We start from the raw sequence: 18021 nt of genomic DNA, 5'->3' as shown, positions 1-18021 counted from the left end.
AGGTGTGGAGTTGTTGTCTTTGCTGGTAGCCTCCTCTTGGAGCATGGCCCAGTTTCTATCGCTCTCTCTCGCTACTCCCAGTCCCTCTGCAGCAGTTAGACTCATGTCTGATTTCCATAATGTGTAAAAATTGCATGCATGCACACTTGCACACAGCAGAGAAATGACCATTGCACTAGTGGGTTGGAGAGATGTGTAGAGGTAGAGGCAGAAAGGCAGGTGACCGCATTAGCTGCACTGCAGTCTAATTGTGACATACGCTGTTTCCATCCACACAGAGGATGTTTTAATAATACGCGTGTACATATATGTTCTAAATACTTCTATCCCCCAACCAGTGATTACTTTCCTTATCCGTTATTGTTTTAATCGGTAAAATGTGAAGAAAATAGTAGTAAAAACATCACTACATTTTTCCTAGAGTGTCATTTACCATTGGTTTACCAAAATATAAAAAACTAACAGAAAAAACAGAAGAAGCAGATTTTAAAAGCCGGAACAAATTGCATTTCCTTTCTCCACAAACAACACAGACAGTCAAAATATGCTGTTGTTTTTCTGTTGATAATCGAATTCATTATTAAACCGCTCTTCACAGCCGAGTTCTTCAGGGATTTTTTTTTTTTATAATGGAAGAATAAAGATTCTTCCAGGAGAAAAATAGAATGCTGCAGAGATTTTTAAGTATATTTCTGCTCCCTTTTCAGCACCACGAGGCATGTGGCATCTTGTTTCATTATATTTAAGAGAAAGCAGACATCTCGGGAGCTGTTGTCTCCTAGACTGATATGTATGTATAAACAGCACCCTACTATCATAAGTTGGATATGTGGTTTAAAACATGGATAGATGGATAAGATTAAAAATATAAAAACAACGTCTATTTGATTTTTGGGGTGAGCTGTCGTTTTATATTAGGACTCATGTAGTTCTGCATTCCTTTATCTTGCGTATGTGCCCCTCCTGTTTCGAAGAGAGCCGCAGCTGAAGGCTGTGGCGATTTGACCTCGAGTCGGATGCGCTGATAGCATCTCATGTTATCATCTGCTGCTCTGGGTTTCATCCTTTGTGTGATGGTGCCCTTTGCTCTTTTTCTCCTGGCCTCCGTGCCTTCCGCCGGCGCTCGGATAAAGATCAGCAGCCATCAGCAGATACGGCCTTTAACTCGTGTGTTGCTGCCCAGCCTCTGCTCTCAGCTCTCACTGCGTCCTATCTTGATCTCTATCATTTTTCCTTCAGCCTTTTTCAACATGCCACTGATTTCTCATGCAGTGTCGCGATAAGACTTTGCTGCATAAGGACATCCATACGAGTCACTCACACGTGTTTAGTATCATGCAGTATTTCCTCGCTGAGAATATGCATGTGTGTTTCCCCTCTCCTGTGCGGCAAATGCTGCCATAGCTCTTTATTAAATGACAGAAAGGTTTCCATTACGCACTGTGTTAGGCTTCAAAGCCGTGATACTCCTCTCGGGGGGGCCTTAACGTGCACATGCCTACACAGCCCTCAAGGTCCCTGTGAATCATTAGTGATGACTGGGCTAATTCTTACTGAGGAGTGAAATAAAGATGAAGATGACTGCACGACTGATGACTGTTTAATCTAGAAGTAAGAAATGATTACACGCTGCCGCTCAATCGCTGGGATTATGACGAGTGTTAACACGCTAATAAAGACGGGGAAGAACCTTTACCCGCCCAGTGATGCTTCCGCACATGAAAGGCATCCTCTTCCCCATCCTTTGCTGTTTGAAACTAGCCTTGGATGATTGTGGTAATGCTTGTTGCTTTAAGAGAGTGTTGCCTGGAAATGTCGAGGCTGATTTAAGTTATTCCACGCACTGTCAGACAAGACCACTTGCACAGACAGACATACACTCAGTGGGCTTCTTCCCATGGTTGTGTTTTGGATTAGTCAAATCTCCTGACTGGCTGCTAAGCTGATTAACATGGGGGGGCGCGTTATGCACTGGCCATTTTGAAACACTGGAAAGGGTGTGGACGCACATGCACACTGGGAGAGCTCAGCTTAATATTGCTGTTGGCTCAGGGTGATATGATATGCGTGCGTGTGGGTTTTTGTCTGATACCTGTCCATACCTCCTCAGACAGATGGCATAGAGCTCTATACTGTAATAGTTTGGATCCCTGTGGGGAGAGTGTGTGTGTGTGTGTGTGTGTGTGTGCGTGTGCCTGCCAAAGCTGGAGAGTGTATGAGATGGAAACAGAGGGAGAGAGAGACGGAGATGAGGCCTGCTGGAACAGACTGAGGCCCAGATGGCTGTGTCCAACAGAGACAGGAAATAGAGGTGACACCAGGTGGATGGTACCCTTCAGCATGAACAGCATCCACAAACACACATACACACAGAAAGGACACTGAAATTAGCCTTGAGGCCAAGAATTCAAGATGGTCAGTCTCAAATCTTGTGCGTTGCTAAATTATAGGATAACGTGTGATCTCATTTAGTGCCGCTCATCTCGGTTGAACCGAGAAGTTGATCACAGACTCTGGATATCTGATTGCTGATTAGGTTGTCTGTGAAGTCCAGTACCTACACTTCAATAGCATTTTAAACTAAACTGGAAGATAATCGTTATTCGCTTCTTTACCAGAATTGCTTCCCTCCAGTTCCCGCGTGTGTGGGACCTACCCCCTCCCCCAGTGCCGTTCTCGACTGGGTTAGTGGAGCAGGCGGTGCCTGAAAGGGAGCGAAAGAAGCTAGTTAACTTTTGATAAGCAGCCTTTTTTATTATGCGTAGAAACCCCCAGCCCCCAGTCTTTAACCCCACATTCTGTCTGCCACCACACAAATGCTTGTGTGCTGTGCACGCGATGGCTAGAAAGAGATATGGGTGTCAGGAGAGGTAAATGCAAAGAAGTAGAACATACTCCTGGAAAGCATGACTGCAAAAAGAAATAACGATCTGGTAAAAGAATAGACTCTGCAGGAACACTTAGAAACAAGCTGAGCGTTCTTTGGAGCTGAAACCGATAGTTGTAACCAGCTGGTTGACATGGGAGACTGACCCCCTCCAGTAACTTTGCAGACCCCTGACCCTTGACCTGTGCTCTTTGCTCACAGAGTGCAAGGAACCCTGACGGTAGCTTGCATGGCCACAAAAAATGTAATCGATCATAGAAACGTCCTCTGTCTTTCCTACAGTTGCACATAAAGCATCCTACTGTCACGTAAAGGGTTAACGACTTCCTGATCTGACCACAGAGGTGTGGAGCAGTGCCGTGGAATTTACCCCCGCTGAGTACTAAACCCCCTGCAAAAACACCCCCCCTCTTCCTCCCCGTCACCTCTTTTTCATGTTTCTCTCACACTGCCTCCCCCTCTCCCTGCTCCCTCGCAACCACCACCAAAGAGGGCATCATGGACAAAGAGTAACAGTTACCAAGCAAAACTCAGTGGGGAGGGGAAGCGTATCTCCAATATCATGGTATGACTAGTAGTTTTTTCAGAAGTGCTTTTGTCTTATTTGATACTTAAAAGCTCCCATTTGATGTCTAATCTTCTGATGTAGTATATCTGGGTCACTGAGAGAAGCATGCTTTTCCCCCTTTATTGCTGAGAGCTGGATGGGAAAGTTAATATAGGAAACCTAGAAGAAGTCACCGCATCAGCACACACATAATACATCATTTGCCCCCTTTGGGTCTTTTGTAGATCGTATAAATGAAGAGTAAGATTGCCTATTGATTAGTGAGTTTTAGGAGTGCTGATATACAAATCCTGTTAGCGCTCAGCCATGCCTTAGAGGCTGTTTCCTTGCTTCCAGGGTAGAGGCTTTATGAAAAGCACCCTTAGATTTAATATAATGTTAAACATTTTTTTGTAATATTCTACTTTGCTACAGCGAGAGCAGAGGTAGAGTAGGTTGGTGGAGATGAAGAATGAAGAAATCTGTTAAGTGTTGCTGGAGATCCAAAATACTTTCTTTACAATTGTGAAATAAATAAGGCCTCTCTGACGGCAGTGTTTAATTATCGCCTGGGTCAGAGTGACGTAAATTTGGTCATCAAAAGAGTCGGCAAGAGGCTCTGTGCAGATGTCAACTCTGCTATAATGCAGCAACTATGCATATGTTCTCCAGACTTCAGATAAGCAATAAGCACAATATGAACAGCTACTCCCCCATAGCTGTCCGGACGTGGGGCCAATCACTGCTTGAGTTTGTTCGAATGCAGACACACGTGCACTCGTGTTTTGGATTTCTAAACGCTGACAAAGAAAATGATAACCCTGCCTGCCAAGCAATCAAGCTTTAATGCTGCTTTGCTATATGAAAGTGTGTGTGCGTGTGAGAAAGGTCAGGAGCTTGCATCCTCGCCTTCCCGAAAGTATCACTATATATTCACTAGCATTATGACGTTAGTTGAAAAGGGAAACTAATAAAGTACCATAGTGACACCAGTAAACGTTGATGTTTTATGCCCTTTATTCGTTTATGCCCGACCATAGCCCAGCGTTTATTTCTCTGCCGTTGAACTCGCTGTCGGTCCCTCCTCTCCTCTGCTGAACAGTACATTTGCAGCGGTTTGGCTTCGGGATGGTTTTCCATGTCTACAAGTCGCGAAGCTTGTTAACTTGCCTTCTTAAGACGACACTACTTTTCCTAAAAGTTTTAGGGTCTGGGTGAGAGAGGAAATGCCTCTATAACTTTTAATGTATGCATGTGTGTGTGTGTGTGTGTGTGTGTGTGTGTGTGTGTGTGTGTGTGTGTGTGTGTGTGTGTGTGTGTGTGACAGAGAGTGAGATGCAGAGAGAAAGAGTGAGAGTGTGTGTGTTTGTTTTTGGAGGAAATGTCCAGACCCAAGAAAAAGGCATTGGCTGGAATCTTTCCATTCCTGCAATAGCTTTCCCTCCAACACTTACTGTACTGTAACTCTATCCTTTCCTCCCCTCTCCACAAGTGTGTGTACATACGTGTGTGTGTGTGTCTGTGTGTGTATATACACTAAAGCAGTATTAGTTTGACATGTCTGGAACTAATAGAGTCCACCCTGCTGAAGAATCTTATTAGGAAATACTACCTGCAACTTGAGGCTTTAGTCTACCTACTCATTCAACGGCCTAAACATCGTGTCTCTGTTTCACTCTCACTCACACACTTTTGACTGCCTTCAACCTGTAAGCCCCTGGCCCATCTTCTCTCCCTCAGTCCATCTTCTCTCTTTGGTTGCCTGGTTCAGGGTTGGTGGGTTATACTGGTGAACTCCACAGCTGCCTGTTTTTCTTCAGGGCCTTTTAGTCTGAGAAAAACACAGCACACACACACATCAGTCCAACCCCTACACTCCCTCTTACACACACGTACACACACATATGCTTCCTGTAGTTGTTTTAGTATAACCCTCCCCTCTCGTGTTGCTCCCTGCTGGTAATAAACTGGTCCAGCTGACTTCCTGTCAACTGTGTCCTGTCTTCCTGTGTGTATGGGATGAATGGTCATATTATTCACACTGACGCAGTGCCCGCCCTCTTACTCACCCTTTACACTACTTTGTGCTTTTTCGTCCCCCTCTCTCTTCTTTTCTCTCTGCTTCTTTCATTCTTGTGAGGACAATGGTATGAGCTCACAGTGGTACAAAACCACTACCACCCCCCTTCTGCTTCCCCTCCTCTTTTATAAGCTTCTCCGTAGCCTGTGCTGCAGTATCAGTCCCCAGAGCAACAAAGACCAGGCCTTACTGCATAAACACAAACGTAGCAAGAAGAATGGGTAATATTGTACTTTGCTGGGAGCTACATCTCCTAATGTTTGACTTGGATTTCTTAGTCCTAGTTAACTGTACTGTGTGAGTGTGTTCTTGTGTTCCTGCTGTGATTACTGATTACCTGGCCCACAGTTTGTAGGCCCAGAGCTTGCAGAGAGATAATCCTGATGTATACAGCCAGGTTTTCTACTCTATATTAACATATTTCTCACCTTGCATTATTTTGCTCCAACAAAATAATGTCACATAAATAATGTCTGCAGAGAAAGGAAATGGGAATTTCCATACTTGAGCACACATAGAACGTGGTTACCAAAAGTAATAGGAGCCGTAAACCAGAACTTTACTGCACCCTGTAAATCAACACAACTGTGTGGACTGTCGTAGTTTGTCATTCCTCTGTTGTCTGTACTCTCTGTCACACTCCTTCTCCAGCCACTTCAAGCCTTGTCTCAAACACTCATCACATACTTGTAAACAGTTGTCGTGCGTGCGTGCGTGCGCGCGTGTGTGTGTGTGTGTGTGTGTGTGTGTGTGTGTGTGTGTGTGTGTGTGTGTGTGTGTGTGCGTGTGCGTGTCTGGAATAATAATATAGTAACGGAGGGGGACAGAACTAGGGCGGGGCTTCCAGGAGCAGGCTTGAAAGCTGCTGTCAAAACAGCTCAAAGTGACAACTTGGACTCAGAGTGTCACATTGCTGTGTGTGTGCGTGAGTGTGTGAGTGTGTGTGCCCATAGCCCAGGGTGTTTTCAGGTATAATGAGTCCTTGTAGCATTATGTGTAGCTTCTGTATGTAGGCCAGTACACAATGGCATCCAGGGCAACCATCACTTTTGTCAGTTACAAAACAAAACGGCGTTAAGCTGGTGGGAAATTTGCTGCAGAAATAACTCTAAGCAAAGGAAATGATGGGGGAAAGCTATGTTTAGCCTTCACGCTGTGGTTGTCTATGTACTGTGAACTTCAGGTCGATGGTTGTAATGCCTTTTTTTTCTACTTTAATTTCCTCCTCAGTGGCCATCCATGCATTAATATGCAGCGACACATCTGTCTCAGGTTTGAGTTGAGGCAACACAGACAAGCTGCCTGCACTCTTAGTCCAATGAAGTGCCACCTTACTCAGAGTATTCTGTCTTCATCCATCATCTATTTTTGCCGTCTTCCTTTTTCTATGATGATGTATCATAAGCTCTGATGTACCATAGGGAGACGTGGGTGTAGGTGGAATAATCTAAATGGGAAAAAGACATTGAACTCCTCAGATTTCACTGCTACTTTGTGAGCTCACTAATCTTCCAGGCATATGATTTGCCCTGATATCATTTATACACAACCGTCTAACTTGCCCAAACACACCAACAAGTGGCTGCTATGTCTGGAGAGAGTCAAAGAGATAAATGAATAATAAAGACTGATCCTGAAAAAAGAAAAATGCAGTAGTGTGACTATATTCTATTGGGAGACAAATACACTATGTATGTTAATAGAAACCAAAGAGAGGATTAGCTGCTTCAAAGGTAGCAGTCATCTCTGCCTTTTCCAAACTGATCCTGTTTGTGAGTGTGGCTGGACGGGCGAACAGACTGAAAAGCGTATGGACGAGGCTCGTGCAAACAGAGCCAGACAGCCTTCAGCACTACAGACAGAGGAGGCGGAGGGGAGAGAGGGAAGAAAAACAGGGAGAAGAGCATCAGTAAAGTAGAATCCCAGAGCCTGATTACAAGACCTGCTCTCATCTGCCTGGAAAATGTGACTGGACTGTCTGGAGGGGGTGGAGGCGTCACATTCCAGTTCACATCCCACTTCACATCCCATTTCTTACTTGCTGGGGGATGATAGTCATTGCAGAGGGATGAAACCGAAGGGAAGACCTGTGCTGAATCTATTTGACTTGCTGCCTCTCCTTTTTGTTGTAGCAAACTCCCTTTCACTAAGCAAACGGCTTCTTTTGGTCGTAACGGTATTTATATGGTTAAAGACGGAAATGCATAGTGGTGGCAAATCGAATGAAAAGGCAACCCGCATGTTTTATCCCCTATCAGTCATGCTGACATGATTTGGAACCACTTGACCCTTTGTATTGACACATCTGAGTGATTACTTTAACTACGCGGCATGAGAGGTCAGTGACTGGTATGAAAATGCTCTCACTTACACGTAATGTCTTTTGTGCCCTATGAAGCTGAACACTGATGGGATATTTTCTATAGGCATATTTTACAGTGCCCCCCTCCCCCAATACAGGATGGCTTTATAACCCTGCAGTAGAGTTTCAGGGGCTTGGAGAATGAATATCAAAGCTCAATGAAGCAGTTCTGCTCACATGTGATGAGACTTTATGGTGGATTTTTCCTTTAATTTGTCACCCGTCTGTGCTTTTTACATCCCCTTAAGGAAATTGTGTCGAGCAGCCAGTACCAATAGGGTTTAGTGGGGAGAGCTCATGTAACGCAGCCATATATTTTATAAATGAAGCATGCCGTCAAACTCGCTCTTCATCCTAATGTAAATGTAAGGGGCCTGAGAGGGGTTTCAGGGCTCAGGGCACGGCCTCCCTATTAAATTAATTTCCCCCCCATTAAATCTGCTTTCTAAACATTTGGATCACATGGGACTCACCTGTTGCTTTTTTTTTTTTTTAAATTCCCTCCTGTACATATCCTCCACCCCTCAAGCTGTTTCCAGGCTGATAACCATATGCTTTCTGTCACCTTCTTACGTTCCTTATGGATGGACAGGTTTGTTTTTGTTGGAGGTGTTGTGTGTTGTCGTCGTGGATGGGCTAATTACAAGGTTTTGTGTCACAGCCTTAAGGGGTGGGACATTGACTCACTCTGGATCATTGACAACGGCGTGCGACGAGAAAATTGCACACAAACACGCACGTATGCAGCCGGCGAGACAAAAACACATGTTGTGAAAGCAAATGTTCACACCAGGTCATTAGCACTGACACAGGCTCGGTGTGTGCATTCCTTTGCCCCCCTGCCCACAGTGTCTTAAAACTCCCTAACTCTGGTTTTTGAATCAGTAAAGAACGACAGTGGCCGCTGGCTGGTGGCACAGTGTTTAGGTATGTGTTTATGAGACAGAGCGAGAGAGAGAGAGAGAGAAGTGGGAGGAGTGGGGCGCTCACAGACACATTTAGAGATCCCACTTCTCTTTGTGGTAATGAGAAACTGCACTCTCAGCTGTTAAACACAAAGGCAGCATCAACAGTCGCTGCTGGCTGGACAGGCAGCTGACTGCATGACTGCGCGTGTGTGTCTATATGTGTGTGTCTGAGTGTGTGAATATTGTTGAAGGGAATCCATACATCACTGAAGCCAGGATGGAGACCAAAACCATCCGCTTTCTGTACAGCCAGCGTTGTAGAGGTATGACAGCTGTGGTAGATTAGCCATGATGACAATTAGAGAAATGCGTGTGTTGTTTCCTAACTCGTTTAAGGGATGCAGACTGCTCGGCATTGGCAGGAAGCTATGGGAGCGTAGCATTAATCTGTCAGCTGTCAGGACTGATCCAGCTTATCACCTCTGTGTGTGTGTGTGTGTGTGTGTGTGTGTGTGTGTGTGTGTGTGTGTGTGTGTCCTTGGCTGTGCAGAAGTGCTGCTGTGTATGATTTGTGTCTCCTGTTCTGTAGCTGCAATGAGCAGGATTCTCCAGAGAACTTTTTTGCGGCCCGTGATTGAATACGGTTACTGAATGTGCCTGCACTGAGTGCACTCTATTAATTTGAGGGCCAGACTGGAGAGCAGCGAGGAGGGCGAGGAGGGAGGAGGCAGGAGGAAAATGAAAAGTGATAAGCTGGGATAAATGACTGCCTCTGGAGATATGTCTGTGTGGAAGATGATATCTGATCCCGCACTCACAGATGCACACTTATAAATATGATGATGCGCACGCACACGCATGCTTAGCCGTCTGTGCATTGCGGACGGGTGGGAGGGGAATGGAGTTCAGCCAAGCCAACACAGTGCCAGGTGTTTTACTGGAACATCCAGTCATTCAGTCAGCTGTAAAGGGGTTGTTTTAACATCTTACACATCGTTGTGAAATGTGTGTTAATGGTAGTGGTGTATAGCCAACAGCAACATATGAAAAGGCCTTTGATTTTTAGCAAAGACCGATTGCACATTAAACATCGATTCGTGTGTTGATTTCACCTGGCCCATGGCTATGTTAACCAAAAAGCTAACGTCATCTCTGACTCTACTCCTTCCTTTTACCCTTTCAGAGGTCCGTGCTCAGCTGGTGGAGCAGCTCAAGTGTTTGGACCAGCAGTGCGAGCTGAGGGTGCAGCTGCTTCAGGACCTGCAGGACTTCTTTCGAAAGAAGGCAGAAATTGAGATGGACTACAGCCGCAACCTGGAGAAGCTGGGTGAAAGATTCCTCACAAAGACGCGCAGCACCAAGGACCATCTACTCAAGTATGAGAAAATCACACAGACAGCACACGTAGTTTTATTTTGACAGTAAGCCTCAGGTTATGGCTTTTGGTCGCATACGTGTATTTTTAAGTGCCTGGGGCAATTAATATCCTGCCCCTGTAAAAGTCCCTATGTGAGACAAAACTGACCCAGCTTCCATATTTAGCATTTAAAGAAAAAAAAAAAACAGCATTGCTTCAGAGACTGGTGACTTCCTTCCTGATAAATGTGAAATAGCTGCTTGACTTGTAGCTGCGTGCACACTGCATTTTAAGGGCTCCTTTCGACTGTCTTTGTGGTCCTGTGAGTCAGTGTTCGTGTCTGAGGGAGGGAAATGACAACTTTTGCCAGAAATGGTCAGGTGGTGATTTTGTGCTCTGACTATTTTGTAGTGTCTTGCTGTGAGTGGATCATTGCCCAAAGGATTCACTGAACTGCTAGCTATTCATAAACTACACACACACAACATATCCTATTGGATAGTACTGCCTCACTGCATCTCACTTCCATCTTTTACCTTGTGAACAGGAATTTGACCGCCAACTCTGAGGATTGCTAAATGCTGAGATATAATACACAGGTTTATGCTGGCAACAGCCTTTAGATGCAATAGTACATATAATGGGCGATCCCTGCCGTTTAGCTGAACAAGCAATAAGCTCCTGTTGTCGTTACTGCAGTATCATTAATACGTCATTAACCAACCCATAGGGACACAAATAGCTCCACTAAATGTCTGATGACTTGTCACACAGCTGTGTGTCATCTGTAACTGCTTACTCTTAAATGAGCAGAGACAGCCCTTTCTGCAGAAACAATATCGTCATCCTTCTGTGCGTTTGTCTCTTTCGTGTTCCCTGCTAGGACTGAAGGCCCAATTAAAAGAGTCACATGAGAAAACAAAGAGACACACAGATTCTGTAAATTGAAATTTACCCTCATAGGGTTTCAAACCAGCTTTCAGGTTTTTTTTTTGTTTTTTTTTATGTTTGTCACGAAGGCTTTACATTAAGGGACAAAAACAAGCATTTGATTAGACAGAAACATAATTTAGTACTTTGATTTGCATTGCCTTGATGTAATTAAGGCTATCGTACAGATTAATATGTTTGTCTGTCATGCTCAGAAAATGGGAATTCATTCATGGAGCAGCAGCTTATGTTCAAATGCTAATTGATGCATTTTGTTAATAATAATGGACAGATACAGTGTTTAACCCTGTGTTTGTGAAACTAACTGGTAATAACAATAATCAAAAAATCATTAGCAGAGGCGCTTTTAGCTACCAGCTTTTGGTTTTAGAAGTGTTAGAGGTATAGCTCATTTCCACAGAAATGATCTTTTGAATTTTCGATACTCTGGATTTTCCAAGTTAACTGAAACTGTAACAAAGGACAGGGACTTTTTCCTGCTCAGCTTTTCTATATTTTCTTTGACTTCCTCTAAACTATTACCTCCTAAATACCAGCCTTCCTCTTTCTTCCATAGAGTGACTGTTCCCTTTTCTTAAGCACCATGCACCCTTCCAGAGATATTAATATCCCTGCTGGGGGCAAACCCATGTTTACGTGCTCTCTCGCAGACTCAAAAGGATCAATAGGTCCTCTAAACGAAACCCAATTCCGACCGTGAGGACATACCCCACATCACACACAAATTCACTCGGCCTCATACACACCCTCCAGCCCTGATCAATACTGAGACAGTTTCAGATTGTGCGATGCATATTGGTGGGGTGGGCGAGGGAAAGAAGATGATGAGGAAAAGGGAGAGCAATAAACAGAAGAGAAGATGTAGGTTACCTGCTCGACTGGAGCTCCAGCAGCAGCAGGTGTTCTCCCATCATATCCACTAAGTCATCGTAAGGCACCAAAAGTATGACTGAAAACTGTTCAGTTTGTAGTTTTCATTCATTTCTGTGCTCTTCTCCCACCCCGTTTGCTTTTCTTTTCTCCCAACATCTGTGTATTTAACAGTCTTGCTGCATCTGCTGCTGCTCAGTCCGGGTGCCATGCTGGAATTTCAGTTATTTTCCGGCTATTTGTGCTTATTTGTGTGTGTGTGTGTGTGTGTGTGTGTGTGTGTGTGTGTGTGTGTGTGTGTGTGTGTGTGTGTGTGTGTGTGTGTGTGTGTGTGTGTGTGTGTGTGTGTGTGTGTGTGTGTGTGTGCCCTTAGGCTGACAGGCTGATTGGTCACATGGAGAAGCCCTCACAAATTGTGCACTCATTCAAAGCCTGCCCTTATGTTAAATATTAGGACAGTTTGACTGTTAATACGATGCAGCCTCTTGCACAGTCCAGTACTTGAATGAGATTTTTTGATATCTGATCACATGATTGCATGACCACCCATGGGATGAAACAGTAAAAATCCGTTTTATATGTGCTGTTACTTTTTAAGTTTAAGTCCACGGCTTTATCTATTTGCTCCATTAAAATACCACAAAATCAAAAATCATGCACCAGGAATTAAAATCAGTTTTCACACAGATTCATGAAAGCACATTTTAGTTCTCCCAGATTTCACATATTGCCCCGTTTTTCTTTTTTTGTCATTTGTATTGTCTAGTGTCACTGTCTAAATCAGGCGCTCAAGTAATCCTCAAGCACAGATGGATTGCTGCAAAAGCTGTAATGCCTGCGAGGAAGTAATGAAAATAACTTCATGCGGGGATGAAGCCTTTGTAACAGTATGGAACAGCATCTGCACCATGTGACCTAAGGGGGGCCAATTATGTTTCAGTGTTTACCTTGCAGTAGCTGAAGGTCAGAGAGGGATTTGGATGATATTTCACCCAGTGCCGCAGTGCCATTGCCATGGTTATCGCTGGTGGATTCAGGGTGACGAGTCACATGGTGGCGTTGAGGCTGTCTTCTTGAGCTTACGGAGGAACTGGAGTCACATTTTGTGTTTGTTGTGCAACCAGTAAAGACAGACGCACCGGACATGAATCAGACAGAAGAGAGAAGTTTGAAAGGAAAGTGAGGTACATCCACATAACAAGTGCGAGACGGGTTCCAGTATTGAGGTGGTGCGGATGGATTGTCTGTTAGACTCATGTAGTTAGTCATATGACATTGAGACCAGTGTCACCCAGTACCAGTTTATCACATCACCACCATTGAGTCATCTCATTCGAACCACCCTTACACCCCCCCAGAAAACCTTCTTTACTCACACACATGCACACAGTCCCCTCACCGCCCCCGCTGTATACCCCCACTTAGTCAAATCAAAGACTTTCTCTGTCTGTTTGGCATCGTCTGTGCTGGGGTCACTGTTCTACTTTCCGTGACCCCTGTGTGTGTGTGTGTGTGTGTGTGTGATATAATTGCCTTGCAGCTCTTTGCTGTCTCTATCCAGTTAAAGCTCCTCTTAACAACACAAAGGCCTTCTTTCATCCACTTACACTCACTCATAATCCATTTTACCCACTAGATCATCCATAACTCATACTATAGTACACACACACACACACACACACACACACACACACACACACACACACACACACACACACACACACACACACACTTTTATAGTGTGCACACCCCATAAAAGCTGTTGTATTGTCATGTAAGCAGGGCATTAACAGCTTTGCATTTGTGTAATGGCTTTGAAACAAAGAGTGCAACACCACTGAACCATTATATCGTTAGTCAAATGATTACAGTCTTCAGATTGCCCTCTTTTTTCCATCTTTTTCTGCTCTTGCTTATTTCCCTCGACAGCAGCTGTGCTTGCAGGGGAGCCTTACCTCTTCCTGCTGGGTCTTGTACCCTGGCTGAATCCTGCGTTGGGGCTGGCTTACCAACCCTTTGTGTATGTATGTGTGTAAGAGAGTCTGTCTACAAACTCTCTGTCTATCCCTGTTATCCCAGTGCCCTGTCTCATGTTTGTAAAAGCTGTATTATGGGTGTACCGTTTGCTTGATTTTGCATATAACATAAAGTAGACCTGTGTGTACAAGTTTGCAGTGAACGTTAGATGAAGGAATTTAGATTACAGCTTCCCTTGAATAAAGACATGTCATTTCTCTCTGTGCATACAGGAAGGAGCAGAGCATTTTATCTCCGGTGAATTGCTGGAACCTGTTGCTGCAACAGGTGAAGAGGGAGAGCCGCGACCACGCCACTCTGTCTGACCTCTACCTCAACAACATCATTCCCCGCTTTGCACAGATCAGTGAGGACTCAGGGCGCCTCTTCAAGAAGGTAAGCACCCACTCAAACACGCAGAAACATCAGAGCCTCGCTCTGATTGTTTTTCCTCACTGTAATTTTGTTTAATTGTCCATCGCGGTTAGCTTGATTTATGTGGGGAACCTAACGGCGTAAGGATTTGCCATTCTCATGTGTGAATACATTTTAAATCCATGCTGCTGCTAGCTAGATGCTCCTTCCCCATTCTTTCACTTCACGTAAAGAAGTGAAAGAATTCGGCCCGATGTGCTACATCCATGTCATATTTTGCCATGTCCAACCCCCCCCCAGCATCTGTTTTCTGTCTTGGCTGATTTATTGACTGACAGCGAGGCAGCAGAACCTCAGGCCAGGAGAGTTTATACTGTCTGTTTCATACCGAAACCTCCTCCTTGTCCGCCCTGATCTTTGCCTTTATAGTCTGAGAGATGAAAGAGTAAAAATGTGGAGGAAGAACAAAAAAAAAGAATAAAACAAAAGAACTGGAACAGAGCGAGTGGGCTTTACATGACAACAAATGGCAAGGAAGTATTCTCCCCTGGGAGTTTGCTGCTCATCTCCAGGATATGAGACCAAATAAACAAGCCCTTAGTGACAAAAATGCAAATAAAATTTCACTTACTTTTCTCCAGCGCTTCCTTTTTGCTCTGTGTGAGCTTCAGATTGTGAACATTTCTGCAGGGCATTCTGGCATTTTTTAGCAGCCGTATTGGAGCTTTGAGCGATGGACACAAAGGGCTGAATTTAAATTTACAGTAAGTGTTAGTTTGGATATTAAGAGTTGACTCTAAGGTAAAGGTCACATTGAAGAAGGCTAGGGATGGGCGCAGGGAAAAAATTTAATCAGAGGAAAGCCACTCCAAGTATAGAAAGATAAGTGTCTGCTCCGACAGCAAAGTGAGGCCATCTGTGAGTGGAATGTCACGGCAGAGGCTGCTGATTTCCAACCCGATAGGCTGTCTTTGAACTACATTTACAATCAGATCCCAAGTGGCAGGAGCGCACACAAACCTCTACTTTCATTTCTCTGCCTGTCCGACATGCAGCACTCATTCCTGCCCTCTAGCCTCTTGGACATTGATTTAAATTTTTCACGTTTTTTTTTAATACTGGGTGCATGTGCATGTGGGTTGTTTCCATCATGTCTAGGCCATAAGCAGGCTGCACAGAGAATGCTCTGATGGCTAATTAAGTGGATAATTGGTTCATTTATAACATTTCCAGTCAGTGGCATGAATACCAGTAGTGCCAGGGGCTGTTATACACAAACACAACTCATGGAGATGCAAAGCACAACCCGTATTAGAGAAGCTAACACATTCATCTCAGGCTCTTGAAATAGAGTGGGAGTGTGTGAGATTTTAGTCACTGGCCAACAGGAAGCAGTAATGAATCAAGCTGCACTATTAACACGTACACAATCTCCACCTAAGCCACAAACATCAGGACTAATGAAGCCGTTGCTAGTTTCTGCTTTGTAGTACCTGTAGAGTGTAAAGTAGACGACCACAGGCAAAACAGGAAGTTCAAAGGTCGACATCCACGGTAGGAGAGCTTAGCCATGACTATTGCTTTTTGATTGGCTGTGGTCTGGGCTTTGTCACCTAATGTGTGCCTCTTTAGAGGGCAGGAAAACTACAGTTATCCTGTTACCTCTTTTGTCTGCCGTGCTATCCTAAATCTCCTTCCGTACCACTTTATCCCCTCTGTTCCTGACCTTTTTGTCCCTTGTAATGATGTCACATAGGTTCGACATTATGATATCTGATCCCCTACACGCCTCGCCTTGTCTTTTTCATATACCACCTTCAAACCTCCCACCCTTAACCTTTTTTGTTTTCGCTGACCTGTAAGCCTCCGAGCCTTCTCTGCTCCTTTTTGCGCCCTCATCCAGGAGAAGACAGATGTTCAACATGCTCTGCTTTTGCTTTCAGTCTGCATTCCTCTTCTTTTTTTGTTACTTTCACTGTCCTATTTCTCTCCTCCTTTCATTTCCCCCCTCCCTATCTGCTGCTGTCTCTCACCATTGAAGCCAGATTGTGTACACAGATTTGCATTATGTGTAAATCTGTGTGCACACATATCGTAACCACTGCAAACACTTCCAATAGTAAAAGGGATATTGTTCAGTTAATGTGTCAGATATTGGTTTCCTTATTTCTATGAGTTCCAGTGGCAATCAATCTGACCTTTTACTCCCACGGCTAGATTATCACAGAGGTACATGCCACGTTTTACAGAAGGCACACATGCTCTGAAGCATATCTGCAAGAGGCTGCAATGCAATTGAAGTATATCGAAAGAGGAAGCTCATGTGTGAGTTTGTGTTGAGTGTGTTCTGAACCCTGTCAGTGTAATTTCATGTCATTCAATCACCAGTCCGAGCTACAGTGACTATGTCACAATGGAATGCAACGGCCTTTTTGGCCTTTTGGGTTTCTTTTTTTTTTTTTCTGCAGAAACAATTATGAATTTAGAAAAAGTAGAAAATCACAAAAGAAAGCGAAAACAACAACATGATTTCCATATTTTCAGCTGCCATTGCAACCATCCATCCATCAATCATCCTTTTCTTATTTAAATCAGGTCCACGAGGGCGCACTGGAGCCTACTCCAAACTGATTAAAAGGCTGGGATACCCACTTGGACAGGTCGCACCTCTGTCACAGAGAGACCAAACAATTACTCTTGCTCACAATTACAGCTCCTTCATTGTCAGTTTAGAATTACTGCTTAACCTTACATGCATGTCTCTGGATTGTGGGAGGGAGCCTTAGTACCCGGAGACAATCCACACAGGCACAGGAAGAACATCTAAACTCCCCACAGAAAGGCCCCAGCCGGCCAGTGCTAGCAATGCTAACAGCTACACCGCCATGCTGCCCACATTTGCTACCAAATGTTTAATATGTTGCATAAAAGTTGGGAAATTGTGGGACTGTCTTGAAATATCAAATATTGATAATGTATCACACTCCAGTGCCTTCTTGTCACTCTAAAATAGGTCTGCGTGTCTGCTGGGAAAAACTGTGTAATGCAATCTTTTCTGCTTCCGAATTCTGATAAAACTAAAATGATCAAGAGCAAGAACTGACAGAAAGATTTTTGTTGGCAGTTATTGTACTCTTTCTTCGGATCAGCTTATCAAAGATATCACAAAGACTTAAAAATGTCTTTTCTGGTGTTGGCTGTCTCAGACAATAATTCATGCTTTTGTTTCATCCGAATTGATTATTCTAACTTTTTGTTTTTAAGGTACATAAAGTCTTCTAAGCATAAAACTCTTTGATTTGATCCCATCTCAACAATTTGGAACTTGACTTGAATTAATTCTAACCTAAACAGATCTGAAGGAGGTTTTGATGATGTACAAAATTCAAAATGGGAAAAAGTGGCCCTTCATCATTCTGAAACAGTCTGACTATGCTCTTAATACAGTGAGAAGCATGAGCCCTTTCCTATTCATATTGCGATTTGAAAAGAAATCAGCAAATTCCAGGGCAGTTTCCTGTCATGGCACCACAGACATCTGCCTCCATGACTCTGTTTAGGCCTTAAAATCTAACCCGGGGACGTCAAATACATTTTACGTCTTGAGCCACATACAGCCCACTTTGATCTTAAAAGAGTCGGACGAGTGATTTTCCTCTTTTTGTCAG

At 44.0% G+C, this 18021-nt stretch overlaps 1 protein-coding gene across 9 annotated transcripts in view; it reads left to right on the top strand.

The window, feature by feature from the left end:
* Window positions 1–18021, top strand: part of srgap2 (SLIT-ROBO Rho GTPase activating protein 2) — a 57475-nt gene that overhangs the window by 25496 nt on the left and 13958 nt on the right. For 6 of the 9 annotated variants that reach the window (XM_026168308.1, XM_026168307.1, XM_026168312.1 and 3 more), the window contains 2 exons: window positions 9968–10160; window positions 14212–14374. In XM_026168308.1, the coding sequence (XP_026024093.1) occupies window positions 9968–10160; window positions 14212–14374 (356 nt within the window). Of the gene's footprint in view, window positions 1–8887; window positions 9108–9589; window positions 9714–9967; window positions 10161–14211; window positions 14375–18021 lie in introns of those variants that run through there. The other 3 variants (XM_026168305.1, XM_026168304.1, XM_026168313.1) reach the window with 2 other exon arrangements.

This window comes from Astatotilapia calliptera, chromosome 5 (genome assembly GCF_900246225.1).
Source record: "Astatotilapia calliptera chromosome 5, fAstCal1.2, whole genome shotgun sequence".
Classification (NCBI taxonomy): domain Eukaryota; kingdom Metazoa; phylum Chordata; class Actinopteri; order Cichliformes; family Cichlidae; genus Astatotilapia; species Astatotilapia calliptera.
The sequence above is the reverse complement of the archived record's forward strand: the minus strand, read 5'-3'. Positions and strand labels throughout refer to the sequence as shown.